The 25,262-nt window shown below is 45.7% G+C and overlaps 1 protein-coding gene across 1 annotated transcript in view; it reads right to left on the minus strand.

The window, feature by feature from the left end:
* The window catches only part of KIAA1549 (KIAA1549 ortholog), a 134,556-nt gene that overhangs the window by 36,555 nt on the left and 72,739 nt on the right, over positions 1-25,262 (minus strand). Inside the window, exons 10-15 of the mRNA XM_048213139.1 lie at positions 23,063-23,247; positions 15,286-15,482; positions 13,502-13,617; positions 7,552-7,757; positions 5,699-5,922; positions 4,594-4,747 (exon numbers count right to left, since the gene is read on the minus strand). Coding sequence (XP_048069096.1) covers positions 4,594-4,747; positions 5,699-5,922; positions 7,552-7,757; positions 13,502-13,617; positions 15,286-15,482; positions 23,063-23,247 — 1,082 coding nt within the window. The remainder of the gene's footprint in view (positions 1-4,593; positions 4,748-5,698; positions 5,923-7,551; positions 7,758-13,501; positions 13,618-15,285; positions 15,483-23,062; positions 23,248-25,262) is intronic.

The following is a 25,262-nucleotide window of genomic DNA, read 5'->3' on the forward strand; positions in this document are numbered from 1 at the left end:
CTATGAGCAAAATGCTGTCGTAATATACACGGAGTCAACTCTAAGAGACAAAAGAGGAAACCGATGTAAGAGGAGGCCTTCCTCGGTGTCAGCGGTGCCGGAAACGCATCATCACAGTTACTGCCAGTGACACCCTGAAAAGAGAAGGGGCTCTGCACGAGGGGCTGGTGATCCTGTGCCTTCCGAGAGGGAGGGTGGGCTCCTTGTATCTAGAACGCTTTGCTCGTCCAACTGGCATAGTTTATTTAGCTCAGCTGGTTAGATCACCCTACTCAAGTGGCCAAAGAAGACATTCCTGTCTGTATTGGTGTTCGGATCAATGACTCTTTTACAAAGAAAAATCTCTGTTCAAACACATCCTCACTTTCAGACAACTGTCTAAAATACTTCCTTATGGGGCGCCTGGGTGACAGTCAGTTAAGCGTCTGCCTTCGGCTCAGGTCATGATCCCAGGGTCCTGGGATTGAGCCCCACATTGGGCTCCCTGCTCAGCGGGGAGCCTGCTTCTCCCTCTCCCGCTCCCCCTGCTTGTGCTCTCTCTCCTTCTGTGAAATAAATAAATAAAATCTTTAAAAATAATAATAAAATGCTTCCTCATAATTAGGTCCTGTCCAACAGATGCTCCATTATTATTCATGCCAGAGCCGAACACTAAAGGGCAGCAATTGTTTAACTCCAAACAGAGAGAAAACCATACTACAGACTGGCACACCACACATGGCCCGCAGACCTGTGGTGCTTGGCCTGTACAGTCTAAAAAAAGATAAAGAGCCAACATTTCTTAAAACCTGAAAATTTCATACTAAAACTCAGATTGCTGGATTCTCTTGGCAGAATCTGAAGCTGTGGCATCACCGAGCCCTGACTCCTCCCCAGAAACTGCCGTTGAGCTGTGACTGCCCTCCTGAGACGGGGCTGGTGCCCTTCCCCTTCCCCAGTGGGTGATCTCCGTGCCATGGATGGGACACCTTGGTCCCAGAAGTCTGTTTCTCTAAAATTGGGCTATCCCAGGAAAGGTTCTACTAAGTGACATCTGTCACCTAGGAATTCTAAGTAACGGCTCTCGGAAGAGCTGTGTTCCTTTCCCTGTGACGTGGATAAAAGGTCCACATGCAGGCCCTTCTCCCATTCTTGGTTTTCCTGGGGAGTAGAGAGGGAAGACTGTGGCCAGTAATGTGTCACCAAGCTAACAGTGGAGTAAAAGGCGAAGTGTCTCTGTAAACACATCCCACTGGTAAGTGAAAGGGTCTCTCCAAAGACAGAAGCAATGTTCCTGGTGGTGGTTCCAGTAAATGACTAGGTAACTGTTCTTCAAAAAACAAAAAGAAAGCAAGAAAGCAACAACCGGCCCCAAGTGGAGTCATAGGCCCCCAGAGAGCAAAGCAAGACTTAACGGCACTTTCAGCCTCTCCCAGGAATGTGACCTTTAACCAGTCAATCTGGAAATTCCTGATCAGCACTAGTGAGGTAACCTGCACAACAGACCACCCCCTTTCCCCAAAGAAAGGTGACCTTGCCTGAAACAATCCACTCTTTGTTAGAAAACTTCCTTTTCTGACCCCTTCGATCTATAAAAACCTTCCATTTTGTACCGCCCCTCAGAGCTCTTTCTACTTGCTGGGTGGGATGCTGCCTGATTCATGAACTGCTGAATAAAGTCAATTAGATCTTCAAATTTACTCAGCTGAATTTCGTTTTAGAACACTGTATGGCAAGGAAACGAGCATGCGGCCACATAAAAAACTGCAAGCCTGAACTGAGATTCCAATGGTTTAACTTTTATACCAAGAAATACGCTGTGAAGCTGTGAAGGCGGGACTCCTGAATCCTGCCAAGAAAGCAAAGAGCTACGGGGCCATGACGTCATAGCTTCCCGTTCTTTCTTCCTCTTACAGTCTCCTCATTTGGCGGGCTCCACTACCAGCACCTTGCAGGCCAAGAAGAGGTCTTGTTCATTTTTCTATATCCCAACACCTGCACAGTGTTTCACAGATAAGTGGTACTTAATAATAAACGGGTAACAGTGGTCTGTGGAGGTTAAGGTTTACCCAGGATCCCTGTTGGAATTTGAATTCCGCTCTCTTGTCCCAGTCCGATACTTTCATTATTAGTTAATTTGTTTCCCTAGTACAGATTCACATCCACCTATCATTCCTCAGAAACACATGGGAAGTTTTTTTTTCCATTCAGTCATTAGAGGGGATGTACTCTGGTGCCTATTTTGCAATCCTTTGTGAGTATTTTAAGAGAATGATCAGATAGCCTGGTTGGGCGAGGACAATCTCAGCTTATGCCTGCTGTCCCAATATAATCATTAACAGAGCCTTCTATCACTCTCCCGGTGTCAGGTTCAGATGATAAATTAGATCAGGGGTAGACAAACTTTTTCTGCAGAGGGCCAAACAGCAAATATCGTAGGCTCTGAGTCACAGAGTCTCTGTTGCTCTGTTATGGAACTCCATCACTCAGCGAGAGCAGCCAGAGAGAACACACAGATGAACGAGCGAGACCATGATCCAATAAAACTTTACAAAAACTGGTAGCCAGCCGGATTTGGCCCGAGGGCCATAGTGTGCTGACGCCTGAATTATAATGGTAACCCTAGTTGCCAAGAAATACAGAAATATTTCTTTCACCCTAGGAGAACAGAGCTCATAACAAGAAGATATTTTGAGGGTAAAGTGTAAAATTAAAGAAAAAACATGTAGGTGTAGTAAAATCTTCAAGATGAAATACTACCTAAGAAAAAATGAGTTTCACAAAAAGGCATTATCTTTGAAAGCATGTGTTTCAGAATTTTCACAGAAAGTAAAAAGTCCAGCTGAGAAAAACTTCATTTTAGGGCATCTGTGAAAAACGAGGCTGGCTGACTGAGGTGGTGCTCTCCGGGGAAGGGTTTCTTTCCACCAGCTGAAGGAGGAACCTCTGCACTTACTGCTAAGAAAAAAAGCAAGAAGTGAAAAGATGATCCAGGCCCCCCTCAAAGGCGGCCTGATTTCAGATCACCAATGGAGACAAATGGAGAGATCCAGGGGAAGACACGGGACCCAAGGGCATCAGATGACAGGATTTGGGGCTACTTAAAAAAAGGGGGGGGGACAAGATTGAAATAGCACTTGTGCAGATTTCCTTTGAGGGAATGAGCCCTGGCTGGCTAGGGAAGTAAGGGGGGAGAGAAGGAATGCCCCCTTCTTCTATTCATTGGTTTCACACATCACACCTGTAGGTCCCGTGGGAGACAAAAGCCAAAGCTTCAAGTGACCATCTGGGGAGCCAAGAAAACAGTCCTCCCAGATGAAGCCAAACACCACAGACGCCCCGACAACCACCTGTCCAAGGCAAAGAGCAGTACAAGAGCTCCATCTGCTGTAAGAACTGCCAGCACTGGCTCCCCTATCTTAGGAATTCATTCGCAGCCTCCCGAAACGACCGGATCATTCCGTTCAGGGGCACAGCAGCCTAGTCTGTAGAACCTTGCACCCTCTGGGACTGTACCGATCCTCATAAGCAGGTGTGACCAGTCTTCAGGACACTAGAAATACAGGCAGTTGCCAAGGAAAAGCCTGGTTCTTTCAGATGATCATGATTCAATGATATTTAGCCCCAATGTCAGTGCGGTGTTTGACATATTTGTGTAATTAGGTTTCCCATCTTTCAGGATTAGTTATTTGTGTAATTAGGAGACAATGGCTAAGGGCACACAAGCTCTATCCAAAGTGATCATGTACATCACAAACCCCTTCTCCAAGGATGTGGGTTTGTTTTTTTTTTCCTCGCTAGTTTCTCTCTAAACAAGGATGCCTCTGTACGTGTGTCTCCGGAAGGAGGAAGGGGTCTCGTGCAATGAGCCAGGCTTGCCCCCTGGCACAAGGCTACAGGTGTCCACTGTGTGTCCTAGCACTGCTGGCGTCAGCCACATATGGAGCTCCCTCTCTGTCTGGGGGCGTCTCACAGACCCTTGGGGAGGCTGGCCCTTTCTTCCCTACTCAATGGGGTCTGTGTATGTATGCCTTAAGTTATCAATGTCTGCCTTTGACACTTCAAGCAACTTGGAATGGGCCCCTTTCCTTTTGAAAACAAAAATATCTAATTCTGAATTTCTTAATTTCCATTAAACTTTTTCTTCCATTAAAATTATACACACACACACACACACACAAATAAAATAAAATATCTTCTTAGCACTCCAGGAACAGAAAGGAGAGACGAAACCCTAAATATCCCTCCTATTACCAAGAAACCCAAACAATTCTCTGACCAGGGGAAGTAAAAAGAACTTCTGTTTTCAACCAACCTCAAGGAGTACCCATCCTGAAGCATAAGAAAACAGGGCTTGCATCCAGAAAGGACCAACACAAGAGTTGTATTTCCAGGGGCTCACTCAGCAGCCCACTGGTCTTTGTGACTCATGTCTCCCCTCAAAGGAGCAGCCCACCGGCCCCCTCCCCCCACCATGCCTCACTGCCCAGCTGGCCCTGGAACCTCAACCATCCGACACCACCACCCCACGGGGCCACAGCCATCACTGTTCCTTCTCCTTTCCCTAAGAGCCACCCCACCCTGACTCCAGAAGCAAGAGGTGGCATTACATACTGGGCAACCGATGTAGGCGGAGTTGTGGACACCAGGGGGCCTTTTGTAAGTGCCATCGCTGTCTGTGGTAATGAGTCTGTCCTTCTCAGCATCTCCGGGGCAGCCATTGACCTGGTGTTTCCGGCGTGGTTTGGGAGATCGCTTAATCCTGGAGCTTCCAGGGGAAAAAAAGAGGTTATCTTCATAGGAAATAAACCTTTCTGCCAGTAGGTTATCAACTGAACACTAAGTATTTTCTGAGCATCTGGGATATGCTGGCCACTGTGGTAAACACCCCACAGGATAAAAAAATGTGTAAGGCACAGACTCTGCTATAAGGAAGCCACAGTCTACCTGAGCATATTAAATCCATGAACAACACAGAGTCATTTTGGGTAACATATCACCATGACTTTTTTTCAGACACTGAGAAAAGGGCAAGGTCAATGTGAGCTACTGATATCATGGCTGGCTATATGGGGCCAGAACTGGGTCTTGAAGAGCAAGTAGGATCTGCAGAAGGGAAGGGATGTTGGGAGAGGATATGAGGTACAGGCACCACCATCCTGAGGGCCAGAAACAGGAAGCAGATGAATGTGGGGGGGGGGGCGAGGGGGCAATGAGGGGACCATCTAATGGAGAGACACTGTCTATACTGTTGGATGGTGGGAAGCAGCCAGAATGGAGAGGCAGGGCCCTGCCTGGTACAGGAACACACGTTCCACATGGCAGGCAACCGAAGCCATTACAGGTATTGAACAGAGCAGGGCATAAATGTGAGCAGTGATTAAAGAAAATGCATGTCTCCTTAGGGACAGGGGTCTGGAAGACCAAGAGACCAAGACTCTGAGGGCAGCTATGGGAAAAGAAATGGACCTGCCCATGCCGAGGAGGTGAAGGTACTGGGAGTGAGGGGAGACGGAGGAGGGAAACCAGGGGGGACCATCTGAGAAAGAAAGGGTGACTGCCATTTTCAACTAGCTGAATGAGAGGAGGCAGAGTAAACCCAGGAACAAGGTTCTGAGGCAGGTGGAGAGGCAGGCGCGTGATGGGAGCAGCCCAAGCAGGAGCAGGGCTGCAGGGCCTCCACAGGCAAACCTCGGGGAGCCCTGCTCAGAGCGCGCACCTCTTCCTGGGCTCGATGAACACCGAGGGCACGCTGGCCGTGGGGTCCAGGATCTTGTCGATCTGCATCTGCGCCCTGCGGTATACACGGTGCCGCTCGCGCGTGTCGCCAGAGGACAGGTCGTCCACCACCGGGAACTCGTAGTGACCGCGGCGCTTGGCGCGGAGCCGGATCTTGTTCCGATGGTGCTCGATCTCGGACTTGTGCCGCAGCGCCGTCTGGATCTGCGTGGCCGAGGGAAGAGGAGGGAAAGACATGGAATGTTCCTGAAGGTTTCTGGCCTCCATGCAGAGACAGCATCTTGGGAAGGCGTTCCTTTGCCCCAGATGGCCATCCTAGGCTCCTGCGAGGCCCCAAAGGGGGCAACAGGGACAGCCACACCCACACACGGGGGCAGAGAACCTGCCATCACCCATTGGCTAGTCCCATAGCCTATGTATACATCAAATACTACATTTTAAAAAGAGAGTAAAAGAAAAACATGGAGATGTACGCTCTCAAGCTGTGGGGCCACAGGCCTGGTGAGCACACTCCCTTCTTTCTGTCGGGCAGATTTAGGGTGCTTAGGCATGGCAGGCACAGAGGCACGTGCAACTGGAGATGCTGGAGACAGGTCCAGGTTAGGACCGGGGATGTGCAGGGCTGGGGCTCCCCAGCATTGGTGAGCAGAAGCAGCGCATACCATCCTAAACCCATGGCACACATTCTTAGCAAGAAGAAGGAAAGACCGTTAAGAACTCTTAATAGGACTTCTGTAAGATGATCTACTTTAAGGATCACCTTTAAAGTGGGGAGGGGGTTGCAAATGTAGCAATTTCCTACTACTTCACCCTGGCAGAACTCACGACAGTAACAGGTGTTTCTTAGAGGCAGGAAATGGACAGACATGGAGCTGCCTAGTGTACAATCCTAAATGGCCTTCGCTCCACTCATTATCCAGCCCAGGTCAAATCTCTCAAGGTCAAGTTAACAGTGACTTGGCGTGGCATTCTGGTTCCCAAAATCTTAGGGGAGAAGTGGATCTAACTCACTCTTCCAAGATTCAGTGGAATAGGATTTTACTAGGTATTACTAGATCCTTGGGGCCAGAGCAGATCTATCAGGGATCACAAAGTTTACAGTGGTCCTAAGATCACTCCACGTTCAAAGGTTCGTTAGGAAAACTCATAGGACTCAGCATTTAGTCCCATTTATCATAGCAAAAGGATGCAAATCAAAATAAACAAAGAGAAATGGCATGTGGGGTGAAGTCTGGAGGAAACCAGGAGTAAGCCTAGGAGGCCTTCCCCAGGGGAGTCACACAGAACATTGTTGCTTCATTTCTCCAGCAATGAGTTGTGACAACACATGTGAAATGTCCACCAAGGAAGCCCATCAGAGATGTAATGTCCAGGACTCATACTGGGGACTGGTCCAATAGGCTCCCTCTGCCTAGCATGTCCCCAAATTCCAGAGTCCCAGAAGGAAAAGAGATGTTCTGATAAGTCATAATGTTTGCATAAACACCTGGGCACGGTGACCCACTCTGTTCTGGGAATAGTGGGAATGTTTCTGAAATATAAGTTCCCAAACACTAGCCAAGGGCCACAGCAGGACTTTTGAAGGATAGCAGGCTCAGGTTTGCTACATTAACTCTCTGTACATCTGCCGTATGCCTAACAGTGTCCTTGGATGGTATTGGATCTAAACAAAAACTGAGTTTAATATTTAAAACGAAGAATACCTGTCAGCAGCTCCTAGCTTTAGTAACCTTCTGACAGTGCAATTTCCACCTGTTTTTAAGCACTGACCAAATCAGAATGTGGTTTTTGTTTTTCTTTTTATAAATGTACTTTTTTAAAAAGAATAAATACCTCTTTGTTAATTTTGTTGGTTTCTGCCACCCGGTCGGCCAGTATGGGGTGCTGAACCGGAGGTGCCGGGATGGGCTGCATGGCAATCAGCTGTATCTTACTGGGAACCCGCCGGCTGGCCTCCGAGGACCGGGACAGCCTGTCCACATGCTCAAAGATGGAGGCCGAGGAGTGCTGCTCATTCCCCGAACTGGGCGGCGGTGGCCCTGGAGCAGAAGGACAAGCAAAAGCATAAATAAATAAAACCATCCTAAAGAAACAGCAAATAATCAATCGTCACGTTACTCAGTGCCAAAACTTACCCTGTTTTGTCTAAAGGCATTTCAGAGTCTTTAGGAGGGGAAGGGAAAAGGCAGGGGCTGCACAGTGAGTCACTAATCAGCTTGTGGAACTTATAGAGAAACACTGACAGCAGCTCTGAACTTTTGCTCTCATCTGGAGAGATATAAATGCAATCACCAAGGCAACTATACCGGTGAAGACAGAAGATGAGGGGAGTGTGGACATGCAGGCACTGAACACGTCTGGCCTTTCAGTTCTGATGCACGAAGAAAACCAAGGTGAAGAGCCGAGAGAAGGAAAAGCTGCCGCCTGCAGGGCATTCATTCCCACTTTAAAAAAAGGACAGTAGTACCCTTCAAAATGGTCGGGGGGGGGGGGGGGAGCTGGGTGGCTCAGTCCGTTAAGTGTCTGCCTTCAGCACAGGTCATGATCTTAGGTCCTGGGATCAAGATCCACATGGGGCTCCCTGCTCAGCGGGGAGTCTGCTTCTCCCTCTCCCTCTGCCCCTCCCCACTGCTCCTGCTGTCTCTCTAATAAATAAATAAAATCTTAAAAAAAAAAAAATGGTCAAGAGGAGAAACTGTACAGCCTGTATACTTTACTTCCTGGAACTTGTTAGAAAAGTAATTAGAACTTCAAAAAAGAAAACAGAGATTGGATCTTGGTATGAAGGGTGATTTTTTCCAATTTCTTGCATTTTCTCTAGAGAGGATGTTCTCTAATGAGTATGACTTTTACAGTAGAAATACTCCTAATAAACTTTACTTTTAAAAAGGCAAAGAGAGAGAGTTGCAGAAGGGCTAAAGGGATGGAAAGAGCTCGACACAGCTATTTGGAAGCACTCCCTCTGATAAGTCACAGTCGCCCTCTGAACGCTCTGGATGCTGCTTTCTTCTTTTATTTTAAAGATTTTATTTATTTATTTGAGAGAGAGAGTGGGAGCAAGAGAGTGACAGAGAGAGCATGAGCGGGGGGGGGGGGGAGGGGAAGGGCAGAGGGAGAGGGAGAAGTAGACTCCCCACTGAGCAGGGAGTGGGATGAGTGACTCGATCTCAGGACCCTGGGATCATGACCTGAGCTGAAGGCAGACGCTTAACCGAGCACCCTGGACGCTGCTTTAAAATAAATGGCTAAGAGGGGTGCCTGGGCAGCACAGTCTTTAAGCGTCTGCCTTCAGCTCAGGGCATGATCCCAGCGTTCTGGGATCGAGCCCCGCATCAGGCTCCTCCGCTGGGAGCCTGCTTCTTCCTCTCCCACTCCCCCCTGCTTGTGTTCCCTCTCTCGCTGGCTGTCTCTGTCAAATAAATAAATAAAATCTTTTAAAATAAATAAATAAATAAATAAATAAATAAATAAATAAATAAAATCTTTAAAAAATAAAATAAAATAAAATAAAATAAATGGCTAAGAGGTCACGAGAAGAAGTGAGAGCACGCGGAATCTGTTTTAAACAAAAGCCTGAGGTTGGTTCAAGCACAAGTGAAAAATATAGAGGTTTCTCCGTGATGTAAAAGAAGATAGAGGGGCACCTGGGTGGCTCAGTTGATTAAGCGTCTGCCTTTGAGTGCTCTCTCTCACTATCTCTCTCTCTCTCTCCCTCTCAAATAAATAAATAAAATCTTTAAAAAAATAAATAAAAAAGGACAAGATAGAATTGAGCAAAACACTAAGAAATAGCGGCTATTTTACATAAGGAATGCACGCACGTCAGTGGTATGTAAGTCTTTGTACTTCCTCTCAATGTGAATTATATTCATTCGTTACCCCACGCGATTAGAAATGATTTCTGGAACTGTGAATGAACGACGCCTCTCTTAGTGAGGAGGCACAGTTATCTTGATTCAGGCTATTCTGGGGCTTTCTTTCCCTGCCCTGGGCTCGGAGGGAGCCTATTTGTGCAACACAAGCACAGCCGGGCACCACCATTCATCCGGTGGCAGCTACTCAAATTACAGGCACGATGCTACAAGGAGGTAATTAGCTTCCCCAGATAGACTAGCCTGGCTAACCCAAACTTATAACATAGCAGCAAATGTCACAAAGGGGAGCCTATTAAGCTACTGGCACTTAAAAGGTGAGACTGCTTTCCTCCAGGAGGGTGAAAAGACCAGGACACAAAGACGACAAAGGAAGACTGAGCCCCCCCACAGTGCTATCTGCCTGCCTGGGTACCTGGGAGCTGCAGGCCTGTGACCGGCTCCGGTCTGTGCCCTGTTCCAGCCCCCAACCGTGGTCATGGCTCGTCACTCTGTAATTCACCACTGCAACCAGAGAAGCATGAGAATCCCAGAAAATCCTCGAGCTTCCATACTGCTCAGGACCCAGGCTTTCTAATATATATATATATATACACACATATTTTATAACTGGGTTATTTTTATTGTTTGCTATGTACTGTACAATTTTAAAAAAACAACCTGGACAACAATAACCAATAGAGAGTACAACTGGATACACAGAGATTAATCTGTGTGAATCTGCCTTAAGGTAAGTTAGAGACTTTGGATTAACATATTGCATGGAGCACTGGGCGTTATACGCAAATAATGAATCATGGAACACTACGTCCAAAACTAAGGATATACTGTATGGTGACTAACATAATATAATAAAAAATTATTATAAAACCCATCTCTGTTCAAATATTACAAAACAAAAAAATTGTAATGACAGAAATTAGAGTGTGGGAAACATCGACAAAGCAGCGTGACAGAGGGAAGGGCAATATGTGCTGCTAAAATGCCGAAGCAATGGAACATTTCTCAAGAAATGCTAACTTCATTATCTATAGGTGAATACAGGCAATGTGCATTATCACCAAGGCCCACGGCCCCCATTAATATCCTGTGAGGCAGGGATCGTATGTCTCTCTCTTCATCCTCTTCCAGCACCTCCCCCACCACAGGCCCTGAGTACACATTTGGCGCATGAAGGACTAAACGACCAGTCACCTCAGCTAAGTTTGTAAGATATGACCTCAAACAGGCCTCTGGGAATCTGGTATAAGGCAAAGAATTCTAATTTATGACCTCACATCACTTCATAAATGAGGCTCCACAATAATTTGAAAAACTTTGATGTGATAGGTAGTCAAAACAGTTGCCTGGCAATCTCTCTAAAACTATTAATTTGCTTCGCAAACTTTTTTTTTTAAGATTTATTTATTTGAGAGAGAGTGAGAGCAAGCGAGCAAGCAGGAGGAGGGGCGGAGAGAGAGAATCTTCAAGCAGAGTCCCCGCTGAGCACGGAGCCTAACTCGGGGCTCGATCCCAGGACCCTGAGATCACAACCTGAGCTGAAACCAAGAATCGTGGACGCTCAGCGGACCGGGCGCCCCCTGCTGAGCAAACTCTTGAGCACGTGCCACGGTAGATGTCAGCTTAGTTCCAACTAAGAATTCCATTCCAGAATTCAAAATTTGCGTAATTCTCATTAATGAAGTTCCAACTACTTAAAAATCACCCCCTTGCACACACGTGTCTTGCAGTCCTTGCCTACTGGGTGGATTTCTGATGACAGAAGGAGGGGGGACGCCACCGTCTGCGAGGACACCACGGTGGTGGCACAGTAACAGCCTGAATGCCGCTGCCTTCACTCGAGGAAGGTGCGTCACCTCCTACCTCATCTCGCTCTTCACAGCTCCGCTAAAGGGAACCCGTGGAAATGGTGTGACTTATTCTAAAACCGCAATAACTGTGAACACAGTGACATCTGAGTCAATAACCTCATAAGAGTCCATTCATGGATGGTCATGTATGCATCATGGTCTAGCCACCTTCCAAAAACAGTCAGCTGGGAAGGGAATAAAGCACAACCTCTAACAGACCAAAACGTTAACAATGCTCTTTTCTCAGCTATCATTGCCATGTGGGCCCTGGAAATGTCAGATGAATTGTGACATCCATCGAAAGCTTCACCAAGGAGTCAGAAGGCACCCAGCAGCCATGCCACCTACTGTGGGGACAGGGAACATTGGTCCCAGGGCAACATGGACCCAGATGGTTCTCAAGCAACTATGACTTGCCACAGAAGAAGGGCTTTTACATGAATTACAAAATAATTCAAAAGCTATGATTAGAAACTCACAATCTTTTCTATAGGGTATTTAATTAAGTTCTATGCAAGCAACGAAATGCCTTCATGGCAGCTTTAAAGAAATAAGCAAAAGCTTCCAAGTGAAATGGTATCTATAGTAAGAAAATCATCTTTCTAAAACATGAAAATAATGTGCAGACTGTGGTATCTCTCTAAATCATAATAGCAGCTGCTGAGCTTCTAGAACTCACAAGAACATCTAATGCACTTGCCTCCTTCCACAGGCAACTCAGTCCCACACCTGACATGCTTACTACCTGGATTTTGAATATACGATGGTAGTGACTTTTGATTTTTGTTAGCCATGCAGCATATACTAAAACTGTGAGGCATTAAATGTAGGAACTAAAAGCAAAACTTTCTCAGATAAGCAATTAGCAGAAACGGAGAAACTCCAGAACAGATTCTTTTTTTTTTTTTCCCCTCAAATATTTCCTTCCTGGAATCGAAATTAGATTTTAGTCCTGTCTATCTGAAACAGAGCACCTGTTGCCATGGTGCTAAATAACTTCTAAGATTCTGTGAAACTGGATCCAAAGAAAAATTCTTCCCTTATTCTAAGGGAGTTTTCTTTAACACCAAAAAGGAGCTGGAAGGAATTTCAAAAATGAGCTAGTTTAGTCCCACAGAAGCCCCAAAGACTAAGGGACTTGGAAGGTCGTATGCATGACAGTGACAGATCAGGCCCTCTGGTTTCCAGCTAGAATCTGTTCATTTCTAGAATATGGTTCACTCTGTACTGCATTTTCAAACAAAGAAATTTGTGATGACAAATGTTTAAGTATAAAAATTACTATTAAAAATAATATCCTGAGGCATCCCACTTTTCTTTGCATTACTGAAACGGTCCTGAAATATAATTAAAACTCCAGCAAATATAAGAGCTATACTCGCACATTTATTTAAGAGTCTGGTAAACTAAAACCGAACTACCTTGCCATCACACCAGAAAATGCCCCTGAGTCTAGTTAAACCTGTGGGCTTAGTTTGATCACAGAGCATGAGATCCACGGTAAAGGGCCAGACACTAAGTTCATTTCAGACCTGGCCTAAAAAGCCACAGACGACAGATACAAATATGCTATGCCATTCGATCACACTGAACCACCTGCGGGAAGAACGGTCTAGGAACAAGACCAAATAGAATGCATTTGGACCCATGATAAATAAATGACTTCCTGGCAGTGACAGCTGAGAAAAATCCAGAATTGGATCCTAAGAAGGTCACTAAATTCTGAAGGTAGTTTTTGAGACTCTGGTTTTAGTTTCCTCCTGTTCTCCAGGGAGGAAAACCATTAGGACTCTAAACTAGAATGGAACGTGGCTATTAACCTCAAAACATACTTGAGTGAATCCCTAACAGAGTCTAGCGCAGTCTCCCCCATCGATGCAGCCACCAGTACGACATTAGACAGTGACAGTCGATGCTGAGAAATTCACCATATGGATGAATATTACCCTGTAGATTTTTTTTTTTTTTTTAGTATGTAGCATTTGAAGTAGTGTAAAACCTTATCCTACTGGAATCTCATAATTACTACGTTTAACGTGGAGAATGAGAAGAGTCACAGACCGCTCTGCGGGGCTCTGTGGGACTGGGCATCGTTCACCGCTCCTGGCGTCTTGTCTCCCACATCCCTCTCACTGGACTCCTCACTTACGGTAGAGTCAGCATCCGAGGGAGAAACTCTGCAGTCACAAAACAAATGCAAACATTAGAAAAAAGAAAGAAAGGGCCTGGGGGGTGGGGTGGGAGGTGGGGAGAGGTCACATTAATTTAGATGTGGAAGTCAGGCTTACAGGCAAAACAGACAGAAATGAGACCATTTCCAAAAATCACCTTCAAGGAACACATTGATGGCACATGGTCCCCTCTTGAAGAGAGTATTACACGGCTTCTATGCTCAGCACTTTGTATTCCAACAAATGCTAGGAAGCTAAGCCAGACAGGAGGACGGTTCCTCAGTTACCAGGGCCCTGGACTGGCAGTCTGGGTCTGGCATAGACTGTATCAGAAGATCTGGGGTTCAGGCCTGGTTCCAGGTCCCCCACGGGGACCACAGAATCCCTAGGAACCCAGGGTGGTCCTATCTTCACCCCACAGAACCCCACAACTCTGGAAGAAGCCTATACTTACAACACAAAAGCAGTGATCACCCCTGAGCTTCAATTCTGTTTACCAAAGCAAGGGTGACACAGAACCTGGTTGCAGGGAGTTAAGGAAACTCCTTAACCAGTTAGCACCCCTTTTCTCTGTGCCCCCGAGGGATGCTAAAGTCCTACATTAACCATGCAGACCACTGAAATGTTGTGTCTAAATGTTTAGGATGAGACGACTAAGGGAAGAGAAAAAAAAACTTGGCAAAATTATACTAAAATATTCAATAGTCTTTAATGATTCGATTTATTCTTAGCCTGCAAGATGATTAAGCAAATAACATCTCTCTACATAATTCATTTTCTTTTGTAAAGATCATGGTGTAACATCCATTAAATTGTTAAAACTAGGCCAGAACCCCCTGGGGTAGGTTTTCTGGTAAGTCAGAAATTGTGACAGCATTTCAAATGTTGGTAGGATCACACATTTCTTCCCTCTTCGCAGGAAATCAAGATTTGGAGTTCAAAGCTCAAAGGCACACTGATAATTTGAGGCTTCCATACCCTAGTGTGATTGTGCTGAGATCTAAAGGCAGCTGCATAAAATCTGATTCTGAACTTTGACCCAGCTACAGCCCTTCTCCTAGGATCAGAGGGTGATGGGGGACTTCCAGGTGCCGTGTTAACACCAGCCCTCTGCCTGCTTCCCTTTGATAGGAGGAATGGAAAGACACTGGGGATGGGGAGCTGGGCAGGCAGGAGGTGGTACGAGTCCATGGAAACATGCTAACGAGGGTGACAACACAGACAGCTAGAGGGAAAGCAAGCAAAGAAAAAAGGATGTGATGAAAGTCACCCGCAGACAAAGCAACGAAGGCATAGCCAACGGCTGGCATAACAGCAAAGGCAAAGCCACTCCCAGCTGAGTGCGTATTATGTGTCATGCACTTTCTAGACATTACTTCTGATATCGTCTCCAGAGGGCCCAGAATGATCACCCCAGAATATACCCACTCAAGCTAGGCAAGACCTAATCAAGTCTCAGGGGGGGACCACCAAAGCATCTGGCCTCCCATGGCAGTCCACTGAAGTGGGTTGGGAGCCCTCGGGCTCGTGGACTTTGGGCAAGCTGTTGCCAGTCTCCCGGGCTGCAGACCCAGGGAATACTCACCATCAGCTCTTCTGACACTGGAAACTGACAAAACTGAGAAGGGAAACATGCTCTGTGATAGGGAACAATACAGAAAGCCCGATAAGAACCTTCCTCTGTGACGGACGTTCTTGGAAGGGATCTTTGCCTTGGGGCTCGGCACATCTCCGTTTTCAGAGGGCGTGGTGTGGTCCTTCACAGGTCCCGGGAGTGGTGCTGGCTCATGAATAATCAATATATCGTCTTTATTGTGCTGACCCAGATGCTGCTTAGCAAAATCAAAGCCCTTCACACTAGGGATCTGCAACTAAAACACATACACACAAGCGAAGACAGTCAATCTGAAATCTGAGGGCTGTAAAAAGGGATTTGTGAGAGCTGGCAAGATTGTTGAGTGCTGACTTCTGACCAAGATCATGCCTGCCATCCCATCATTCTAATTCAACAAGCATCTCTAAAACGTCAACTGTGTGCACAGGGCCATTCTCACCTAGAGTCTGCAGAAAAGACAGATACTTGCGAAAGATTAAAGAAGAGTACAGGATCAAACAGCTAGACCATGATACGAAAGACATCACAAGCTAATACCTGACCCACCGTCACAGCAGCATGATCACGTGGTCCCAGAGAGTGGCATGAGCAAGATATTATTTATAGAGAAATGGAGACTTGAGCCAGGATTCACAGGACGGGCAGAACTTGGAAATGAAAAGGGCAACTACACAGACAATGTTCTAGATCATGTCAGGCACCAGAGAACACTTGAGGGGTAGGAAGAGGTCCCATCAGCTGCCCTAGAAGGGTCAGAATGTGGGGAGGGAGAGAAGGCTGGCCAACACCAAGTGCCAATTTCTAGAGCAGAAAACCACTAAATGTTTCTGAAGAGGCAGATTTCTAAAATCCAAGCAGACAGGACACAAAGGGCTATAGGAGGGCCAACAATACCCATGCAAGAAATGACAAAAGCCTGAGCCCAAAACCCTAGCAATGGAAATGGGAAGGAATGAATAGTTCTAGAGGCTGGGCTGAAGGATCTGGAAGCCAAAAATAGACATAAGAGGTGAAGGAGGGAAAGCAGCCAGTGATGACTTGAATGACTTATAGGCAGGCATCCTGAACGGTGGAAGGGACATTCATCATGAAAGAATGGTAACCTGAGGAGATAAAAAGACAGGTTTCACTTTAGACGTGCTTAGTTTGAGATGGCAGGAAAAGCTCCAAAGGAGAATAGCCCTGTGTAGCTGGACACGGAGGACAATAGCTTAGGGGAAATTTCAGGCTGGAGACCGGACTTTGAGAGAATCTATACAGAAGATGACAGGTAGGGGACCTGAGACTTTTTTTTTTTTCTCAGATTTTTCAAGATGAAAACAGAGTCTGTGGATAAAATGTTGGGGAACATCTAATAGTTTGGGGTTCAAAGGAGGAAAAGGAGGCAAGGAAAAAAAATAGGTGACTTCAAAGAAAAGAATTTGTGAAGTTCAATGTAATAGAAGGCAAGGGGATAGAGAATCTCTGGAAGGGAGTGGCCAAAAATAGTACCAGGGCCCAAGGAGGAAGGAGAAAGGTGTTTTCGAAAAAGTCCACCTCTCACACTGGGGGACACAGAAGTCTTACCTGAGAATAACAGTAGCAACATCAAACCCACAGCCCAGACCCCGTGAACCTGCCACCACGGAGTCCAGACCTCAGCTTCCAGCTTCCTGCGCTAACACAGGAAAGGTGCTCAAAAGTATAGAGAACTGTGGCCAATAAAGGTGAGCCACCCTTTGTGGGGACACCAAAAGTGTCGGGAGTGGGGGGTACTGTGTGTCATTAATTTGAGCTTGCAGAGTATAGGAAACTAAACTGCATTTCAATAATTGTCCCAGGAGTCTCGCTGGCAGGAAGGCCACATGCACAACCAAGGCCCTTAGCCAGGCTGTATTCCATCCCTAGAGAGAGTCCATCCATCAAAGACAAAGCCCAAACCAACCTAAGGAATTATTTTAGATAACATGCTATGTAGAAGCAAAAGGTTTTACCATATTTGTGTGAATTTTATGCCAAATGAGTGACAACACCAATGGCTTCTGTTCATGATCTCGGTCTTTTTAGCACTGCAAGTCTACATCAGTGAAGAGAAGGAAAGGAGTCTGCAATAATAACTTCTGCCAGCAGAGGGGGACAAAACTTCCCATAAACAAAGTTTACAAAGATGTTGCTTGGAAACGAAAGGTAAAGACCTGGTGTGGCTGTGTTTTCTAAATTAATGATGTCGTATGACAAGAGTAGGCTACTTCACCACAGTCCTTGGCTCAGGAACACTCTTCCACAAATGTGAACCCAAACCTGCCCCTCTCTGGTTCCCCCTCCCCTCCAACCACTCGGGATATGTTTATCTCCTCATCCACAAGACTGATCTTCAGCAGGGCTCCCCAAATCCCCAAGGGTGTATATTTTCCTAGGGGCATGCAGCCATTTTAAGACCATCAAAGTCCAGATGGACAAGGTCAGTAAACACTCTTCGCTACCAGTGATTTTCCTGAGAGTGTGCCTGTAGTCTAGGCATCACGCTGTTTCCTCTTTCCCGCTGCCCGTCGTAAGGGTCCTTCTCCTGCTTTACAGAAGAGAAGCGCCCCTCTCACCCAAATGGGAGCCTTTACCCAGCTGCACCTCATGGTGGCTCCATAAACAAGCTGCCTCTAAATGAAAGAATCACAGACATAATCAATAGTCACTGAGTCAACACCATCAACGCCATTTAATAAGTCTTGGTAAAATCTTTTTTAGTGTATTTCCCAGCAAGAAACTGAATACCTCCAACGACCAAGAGACAATCCCTTTTGCAAGGTAGATAGTCTGCTCTACCAAAATTGGAGGAGGAGCCACAGACTGCCTCCTCCAAGTAGAGGTCTCCAAGTGAATAAGGAAAAAACACAAACAGCTCTGCCTCTGTGGTGCATTCAGTGTACCCAAGCCTAGGAGCTAATACTACTGGTCTACCTGGACAAACTCTCAGGGTTCATGCAAGAAACAAGCGTGTGTATATGTCAAAATGCTTATTATTGCTATTGGTTGATGAAATAACAAGCAGTTAATATAAATACCTAAGTGTCCTCAGCCATCAGATAAAAGCTATGAAGTTAGATAGAAAATTTTATAATTCAGCAACAGGGTGTGACACAAGGTAGACCATCCGTAAATATGTGATGACTAAATGAATTTTAAAAAGTCAGTTGAAGTTCCAAACTTACACGGCTTTTGTGGGGAGCCAAAAAAAAAAAAAGCTATATGTTATCAATAAAATAAAACACATGTCCATCGAAGCCCTGTGGGCTCACTGTTGATTCCCACCAACATCTTCAAATACACCCATCAGATCCTTGCACTTCTCACCAAGAGGGTGAGTCACCACCTTCTACAAAAATAGAAATTTGGCAGCTACTCTGTGCTTCTACACAAAACGAAAGCTATCTTAGAACACACAGAAGGAAGACATTAGAGGAAATCGTGCCCTTTTATGGAATTAGCTCCTTTGTTTCATCCTTGCTTTCCAGAATGCTTTTCTAGTTTTTCCATTTCTTTAAAAAAAAAAATCTAGAGTTAAGTCTGGCAGTATTGTGTCTCTGGCTCCCACATGCAGAATAAGCTTCAAACAGTATTTTATAGAAGAAGAGCCTCAATTAATTAGTGCCTTCAATATTTCCATTAGGACCCCTCATTTCTGAGGAAAGACGGCTCTTTTGTTCCTTCTCTCTTTAATATGTCACACAGGGGACAGGCCCCATTGTCCGTGCCCCACTGGAATAACATCGCCGACAAGTCAGAGCGGGCGGGTAAAGCAGGTCAGCCAAAGAACAGGAGAGATGCCTGATGAATTTTAAAACATGTGAGCCATAAATATAATACAACCCAGGCAGAACAAGATGGAGTGAATCTCTAGCACTCCAGTTAGCCTGAACCCCTGGGAAGGAGCAGTTAAGATGACAAGAGAAATCACAGAGCAAACCCCAAACGTGCCTGAGTAAAAGTCTGCCATCTTGAAGAGAGCGGCATTGTCTACCCCTTTCTTATTTGGTGGATGAGTCTGTGAAATGTTTCACAGTGGCCGTGCTGTTTCCACTCAGAAGGTGAAGACAAGGCGAAGCTACTGCCCGTGTCTGCTGCAGCCCCGGGCTCTCTGGTCACCCTGTGGTCTTGGAGTTAGAAGAGCAATCTCCAAGATTCTCCCACCCCCGGGCCACAGCAAATCGCAGTCCAGTGACCATGGGTGAACTGAACTCTCCACATATTAGGTACCAAGGCGTCCTTGCAGACACCCAGAGAGCAACCACAGGGGATGAGATAAATTTGGCTGAGACGGGAGAAACGCTCATGGAGTCTCTCTTCAATCAGCTGTCCACACAGCCTCCCAAAGTGGTCGTTCCAGACATAAAAATGTTCAAGCTGCTCTCCCTGTTGAAAACGCTTCCGTGGCTCCCCATCAGCTACAACACCATTGCTTGCCCCTGATATGTCCTACAATTCCTCCCAGCCTGGCTCTTGCCTACTGTCACCTCAGTTTTTGCTGTGCCCTTCCAGACAACATTTGCTCCATCATTCCTGACATATAGGCCATTCCCTCTACATGGGCCTTTCACCTGGCTTCACCTCCATCTCTGAGCTTCAGCCCCAGCATCACCTCTTTCCAGAAGGCAGAGGCAGCCCACCACCCAACGGGGTGGCTGCCCCACCTCCCTGCTTCTAAGACAGCCTAGATAGACTTGCTTTGCTGTGTGTCAGTGTCTGGGTCACCTGTCCTTCTCCCTTACTGAAGTCCTTGAAACAGGGATTGCATGTTATCCGGGCTTGCAACTCCACCTGGCCCTGCTTGGCTCAGAGCAAATGCTCGGTGTTCGGTGAATGGATAGGCAGTGACTACTGCAGCTCCATCTGGCTGCCCGCAGTGCCCACTGGTCAGGAACCATAGTCCCACGCCAACCACAGGGAGTGAACTGTCCCCATCGGAAGGAACAAGTTTTCATGGGACCAGCAGCATCTAGCCAATGACATTCGTCTCTTTAAATAGAACCTCAACAGGGCAAGGTGGGTCCAAGCTGCAGCTTTCCTGATACCAGGAAACAGTGATGACTTTGGGCCACAGATTAAAGAGACTACAGATAAAAGAAAGATAGGGGTTAGATTTGTTTTTTTAATGATTGGAAATAAAAAAGGACCCGGTCTCAAAATGTGACAGAATGGCCTCTCCCTCTCATCGTATGTCAAAACTAATTCACTCCCAGACAATCTGAAGAGGTTTCCTGCTCATTACAAGGGGCAGGGGGTGTGGATTTTTTGGTGGTCATATGTATTGTTTCCAGATGTTTATAGCTCTGGGATTATTGAGCTCAAGGATCTGGGAGAGCAGCAGTGTGGCCGATCAGGGGGCAGGGTGAGCAGAACAGAGAGAGAGACAACAGAGAGCTGCACAAGAAGGAAAAAGAACTTTGGTAGTCCCAGGGGAAACGAGCATCTTTTAAAATTGTCCCAAGGGATGGGCTAGAAGCCCATCACTACTGCCAGGTAAATCTTAAAAGAAACGCTTATGAAGTAGAGATATTTGTTTCTAAACTAAACAGAGACCGTCCTTTTCCTATTATAAACACATGACAAGATCTATACACAGTCGGTTCCTGAGCCAGCAAAACAAAGACCACCCTTCTGAAATGTCACAGAGCTCAGGGCCCCCCATGCGGGTCAGAAGACACTGACTCCCTCAGGGACTCCTCCACACAGAAGACCTACCGACAAACGTGCTGTAAGACTCTGCCCAAATCCTCCAGCACGTGCACAGCAAGAGCAACCCCAAGGGCTGGAAGTTCTATTTGAAATTCTGTCCATTTGATTTACAGCAACATCTGGGGCATGAAGATATTTCGGAAGTAAAAGTGGGAGAAGGAGAAAATTTGGGGAGTAGCCTATTTTGAACTCAAGAGATGCTGTCCTCTGACAGTTGAATGAAGTAACAGATGATGAACAGGCTTCCACAGGGAGTATTTATGTTAGGGAACCTGGAACATGAAAGACCTGAATACATAACCGTCCACACTGGGTGAATCTCTCTTCAGAGTAACTCTCAAAGAGTAACGATACTCTTTCACCGGAACAAAAATGTTTCCAAACTTATTGATGATCTTATTACAGTGAAATTCACGCTATGAATGATTTAGGACCTCCAGCACTTTTTCCAGCGTTTTCCATGGCATTATCTAGTCTAACAAAACAATCTTAGCACACTCTGTAAATAATAAATGCAGATGGGTAATAAATATAATGTTAATATATAAATTGCTTCCAATACACTTGATAACCATCAGCTTGCAAATTTAGTCATGATTTTGCATTTTTAGTTAATTCATAAGAAAAAGAATACTCTTCATTGACTTTTACAAAAGTACGATAAATTAAGAATACCTATTTTTTCATTCAGCAGCTGTAGGTTTGTAATGGGCAGAACTTTTTAGATCCAGACAGAATAAATTTAAAAGGTCAACAGGCAACCCTTTATCTCTTGTTCTTCTGCCTCTTCCTTGCTTTTCCTTACCAAATTTCTAGAGTCAAGTGAGTCCTCTAAATGTGTGAGACCCACAGAGGGTGCACATTCACACCCACAGTCAACGGGTTACAACTTTCCATCCCCTTGGTGACGGCTCATTGCCTGGTATACAAGATGTATGCAGCTACTGAGTTCTTCTCTGGTCCTTGGCATGTTTCTGCTCACACCAGATCAACCAAAACTCGACACTTACCAAGAGTCAATGTCTTTGCTCTGAAACTAGTATGTGACAATTAAATATTGCAGAAATCATTGAAACATAAAAGTGAGAATTGCTATTATTATAAAAACTAAACGGGATGCTTTGGTACAACATGAAAAAGATGTTTAAAAACACACTGTCAAATTAGGTGTAGGTGAATTAGTTCTAAAGGATTACAGAGTCAGGGTGGCTTTAAAAAAAAAAAACAACAACAAAAACCTACAGAATCTTACACTCAGGATGCTTGCTCTTCTCTAAAGAAACCCAAACTGGAAAATGCAGCTGATGTTATAGGTGTTGTTTCTTTTTTAGTTTTTTTATTTTTATTTTTATTTTTGAGGGAGAGAGAGAATCACAAGCAGGCTCCATGCTCAGCACAGAGCCCAATGTGGGACTTGGTCTCATCACCCTGAGATCATGACCTGAGCCTAAATCAAGTCGGACACTAACTGCCTGAGCCACCCAAGTGCCCCTAGGTATGTTGTTTCTTACAAAAAAACCCAAACAGAATCCTCTCAGTAAACCAACAGTCCAAAAAATATAATATAAAAGAAAAAAGGCTCAGGGTACATCGAAAGATTGGCAAACACAAACCCACTTGTATATTTTAGTTAAAATGTTGAAGGCACATAGTATCATTATTTTAATGATTAAGTGGTCTTGATCAAGGCGGACAGTGGGTTTCCAGTATGGTGGATGGAAACTAAAGATGCCGTCCAGTAGAACAGTGTATGAAAGAAATAGACACACAGATCTGAGAAAACCTCCCTTGGCTACTGCTCTTTGAAAATATCCAGGGTTAAAATAGATCAGAATTCATACAAAAATGGATGCGATCTTTGAACTAATCATTTCATAAATAAAATCACAGAACTCGGCCCTCATAACATTTCTAAGCCTTGATACAGCTTCATCGTCTTGGCATATAATTACCACTAGAGAAGAATCGTGGTTCCAGTAAGCACATGTGAGTCAAAGAGACAGCACCATTAGAACCAAAAAATGTCCCTGTTAGCTCTCTGTCCCATCTTCCAGTATCAAAAGCCTGAACTCAGCCCACCCCAGCCCATACGACTGCCTGTGTGAAGGCTGGGGGTTACACCCTTACCTTCTGACGCTGCTGGATGTTGGCCACCGTGTCAGGCTGGAAGTCCAACTTGTCCGTGCGGCAGAGTTTCCAGTAGAGGATGATGACAATCACCATCACCACCAGCACTGGAATGACCACGCCGACAATGACCCAGAGGTTGCTGCTCTGGGACTCTGGAGACGGCCTCTTCACTCTGTCCAAGGCTGCAGACAGAGAAGACAGGTCGTTCACGAATTCCTCTGCACTCAGTTACCGGACAGCCCTTCTGTGCAGGGAACGTGGCTTCTTCTATGAGAAACTTTCTATTAGAAACTCCTTGTCATTTCAGGTCAAGGCAAGTGCTTAGGTCCTGTGATCTCCTGATGGCCGGAAATGTGACACGGTAAACAAACACAACGTACAATACTACATCCTCAATGCCTGAAGGACCATGGTGACACATGTGACATGTCTAAAGGAACATGGCTCAGCCAATGGCAGAGCTAGGTTAATTACCCGTCTCCTGACTTCCCGTGTATTCTACTAGCTCCACCCTAATCTCACTGCAGAAACACTTCCATACTAAACATCAGAAATCCCAATAAGTAATCTACGAACACTGCCTTAATTTCTTCACCTGTGTTTCTCTCTCTCAAAACCCCTGAAACAAGACTTAAGGTACCAGCTGTCAATTTTAAAAGTACGTGACATCTGACTCGCTTACTCAGAATCTGCCGCTCCCCACCCTCCTGACCACCCCGACCACTGCCTCGGCCTCCCATCTTCCGTGGCCTTGGATGAATATGCTTCAAGCACTCTGCCTTCACTTCCTTCATCAGCATCTTTCCTTAACGTCACCTCCCGGTCCTGGGCCCTCATCCTCTTCATTCTGCACCCATCCTCTCAAAGGACCCAGCTCCCCTTAAAGCTCAGATTCCAATTACCAGATGCCCCAGACCAAAATGTCCCCCTCCCCTCTGCCCAACCTTCTCATCTGTTATCATCACTTTATAAAAACTGCTCCATAAGAAGGTGAGTTTCCTCCTTGCCTAAGTTCTTTCATTCTGGGTGCCTTTGCCATGCGAACGGTACCTTACTTTTTTTTTTAAAGATTTTATTTATTTATTTGACAGAGGGATTGAGAACGAGCAGTGGGGAGGGGCAGAGGGAAGAGGGAAGTAGACTCCCTACTGAGTAGGAAGCCCGAGGCAGGACTCAGGACTCAATCCCAGGACCCAGAGATCATGACCTGAGCCCAAGGCAGACACTTAACTGACTGAGCCACCCAGGCGCCCTGGTACCTTACTATTTTAAAAAACATTTTATTATATAAATGTGTCATCTTGATATACCGCACTACTTTACTCATTAATATGGTCATGACTCTTAAGTCTTGTCTTTTCAAATACAGCTCAGTCTCCACGGGCAGGGGGCTAAGTTTTATGCTCTTTTCATATTCCATAATGGTTAGCACACACTGTGGGATCAAAATGTTTCTGCTCAAAGATGTAACAACAGAAAGATTCTTGGTGCTGGTTTAAGTGTGGGTTCAGGCCTCTGAGAGTGACAAGGGAGGGGAGCAAGCACTCTAAAGCATGAGCACTGTGAAGGAAGCACAAATTACAGAGCAGAGACCATGTGGGAAATGGAAAACGGGACAAAGTGTTAATCTTATTTTTAAATTTGGCCTGAATAGAGTCTACATACATAGCTCATTTTGCATGAAAACTGACAATACAGAGGAGTTGACAGAATCAAACCAAGGAGCTGGGACAACTGGATGCTCTTCTTAGTTCTAACCTAGTAACACCCTGGGAGAGGCCCAGCTACCAGGGTCTACAGCTGCCTGGGGGCTGAGCCTGATGTTGGCTGAGGCTTCCAATCCCACAATCCTTATCCTGTGGGTTTTAGCAGGAAACTGAGGGAAGAGAGGTGCAAAGTACAGAGGTAAGGAGCTTGAAAGGTGCCCATACCCTATAGCAACTCGTCTTCTTTCAGAGGCAAAGCGCTTAGCTGGAGTGGGCACCTCTCCTACAATCAGAAATGTCCTCGATGAAGACATATAAGTAAATGCTTTGTTTTGTTTTTTTTTTCTCACTGCTTTGAAACAGAACATACTAATATGCAATCATATCTCAAATACACAAACCACCAATGGCTTATTTGCTTAAACTCTCCCCATCATCATGTATGAATTAGACAAAGTGTGCCCACGAGCCCTCGTCCTGCTTAGTTTCCA

This window comes from Ursus arctos, unplaced genomic scaffold (assembly GCF_023065955.2).
Source record: "Ursus arctos isolate Adak ecotype North America unplaced genomic scaffold, UrsArc2.0 scaffold_3, whole genome shotgun sequence".
Taxonomy (NCBI): Eukaryota; Metazoa; Chordata; class Mammalia; order Carnivora; family Ursidae; genus Ursus; species Ursus arctos.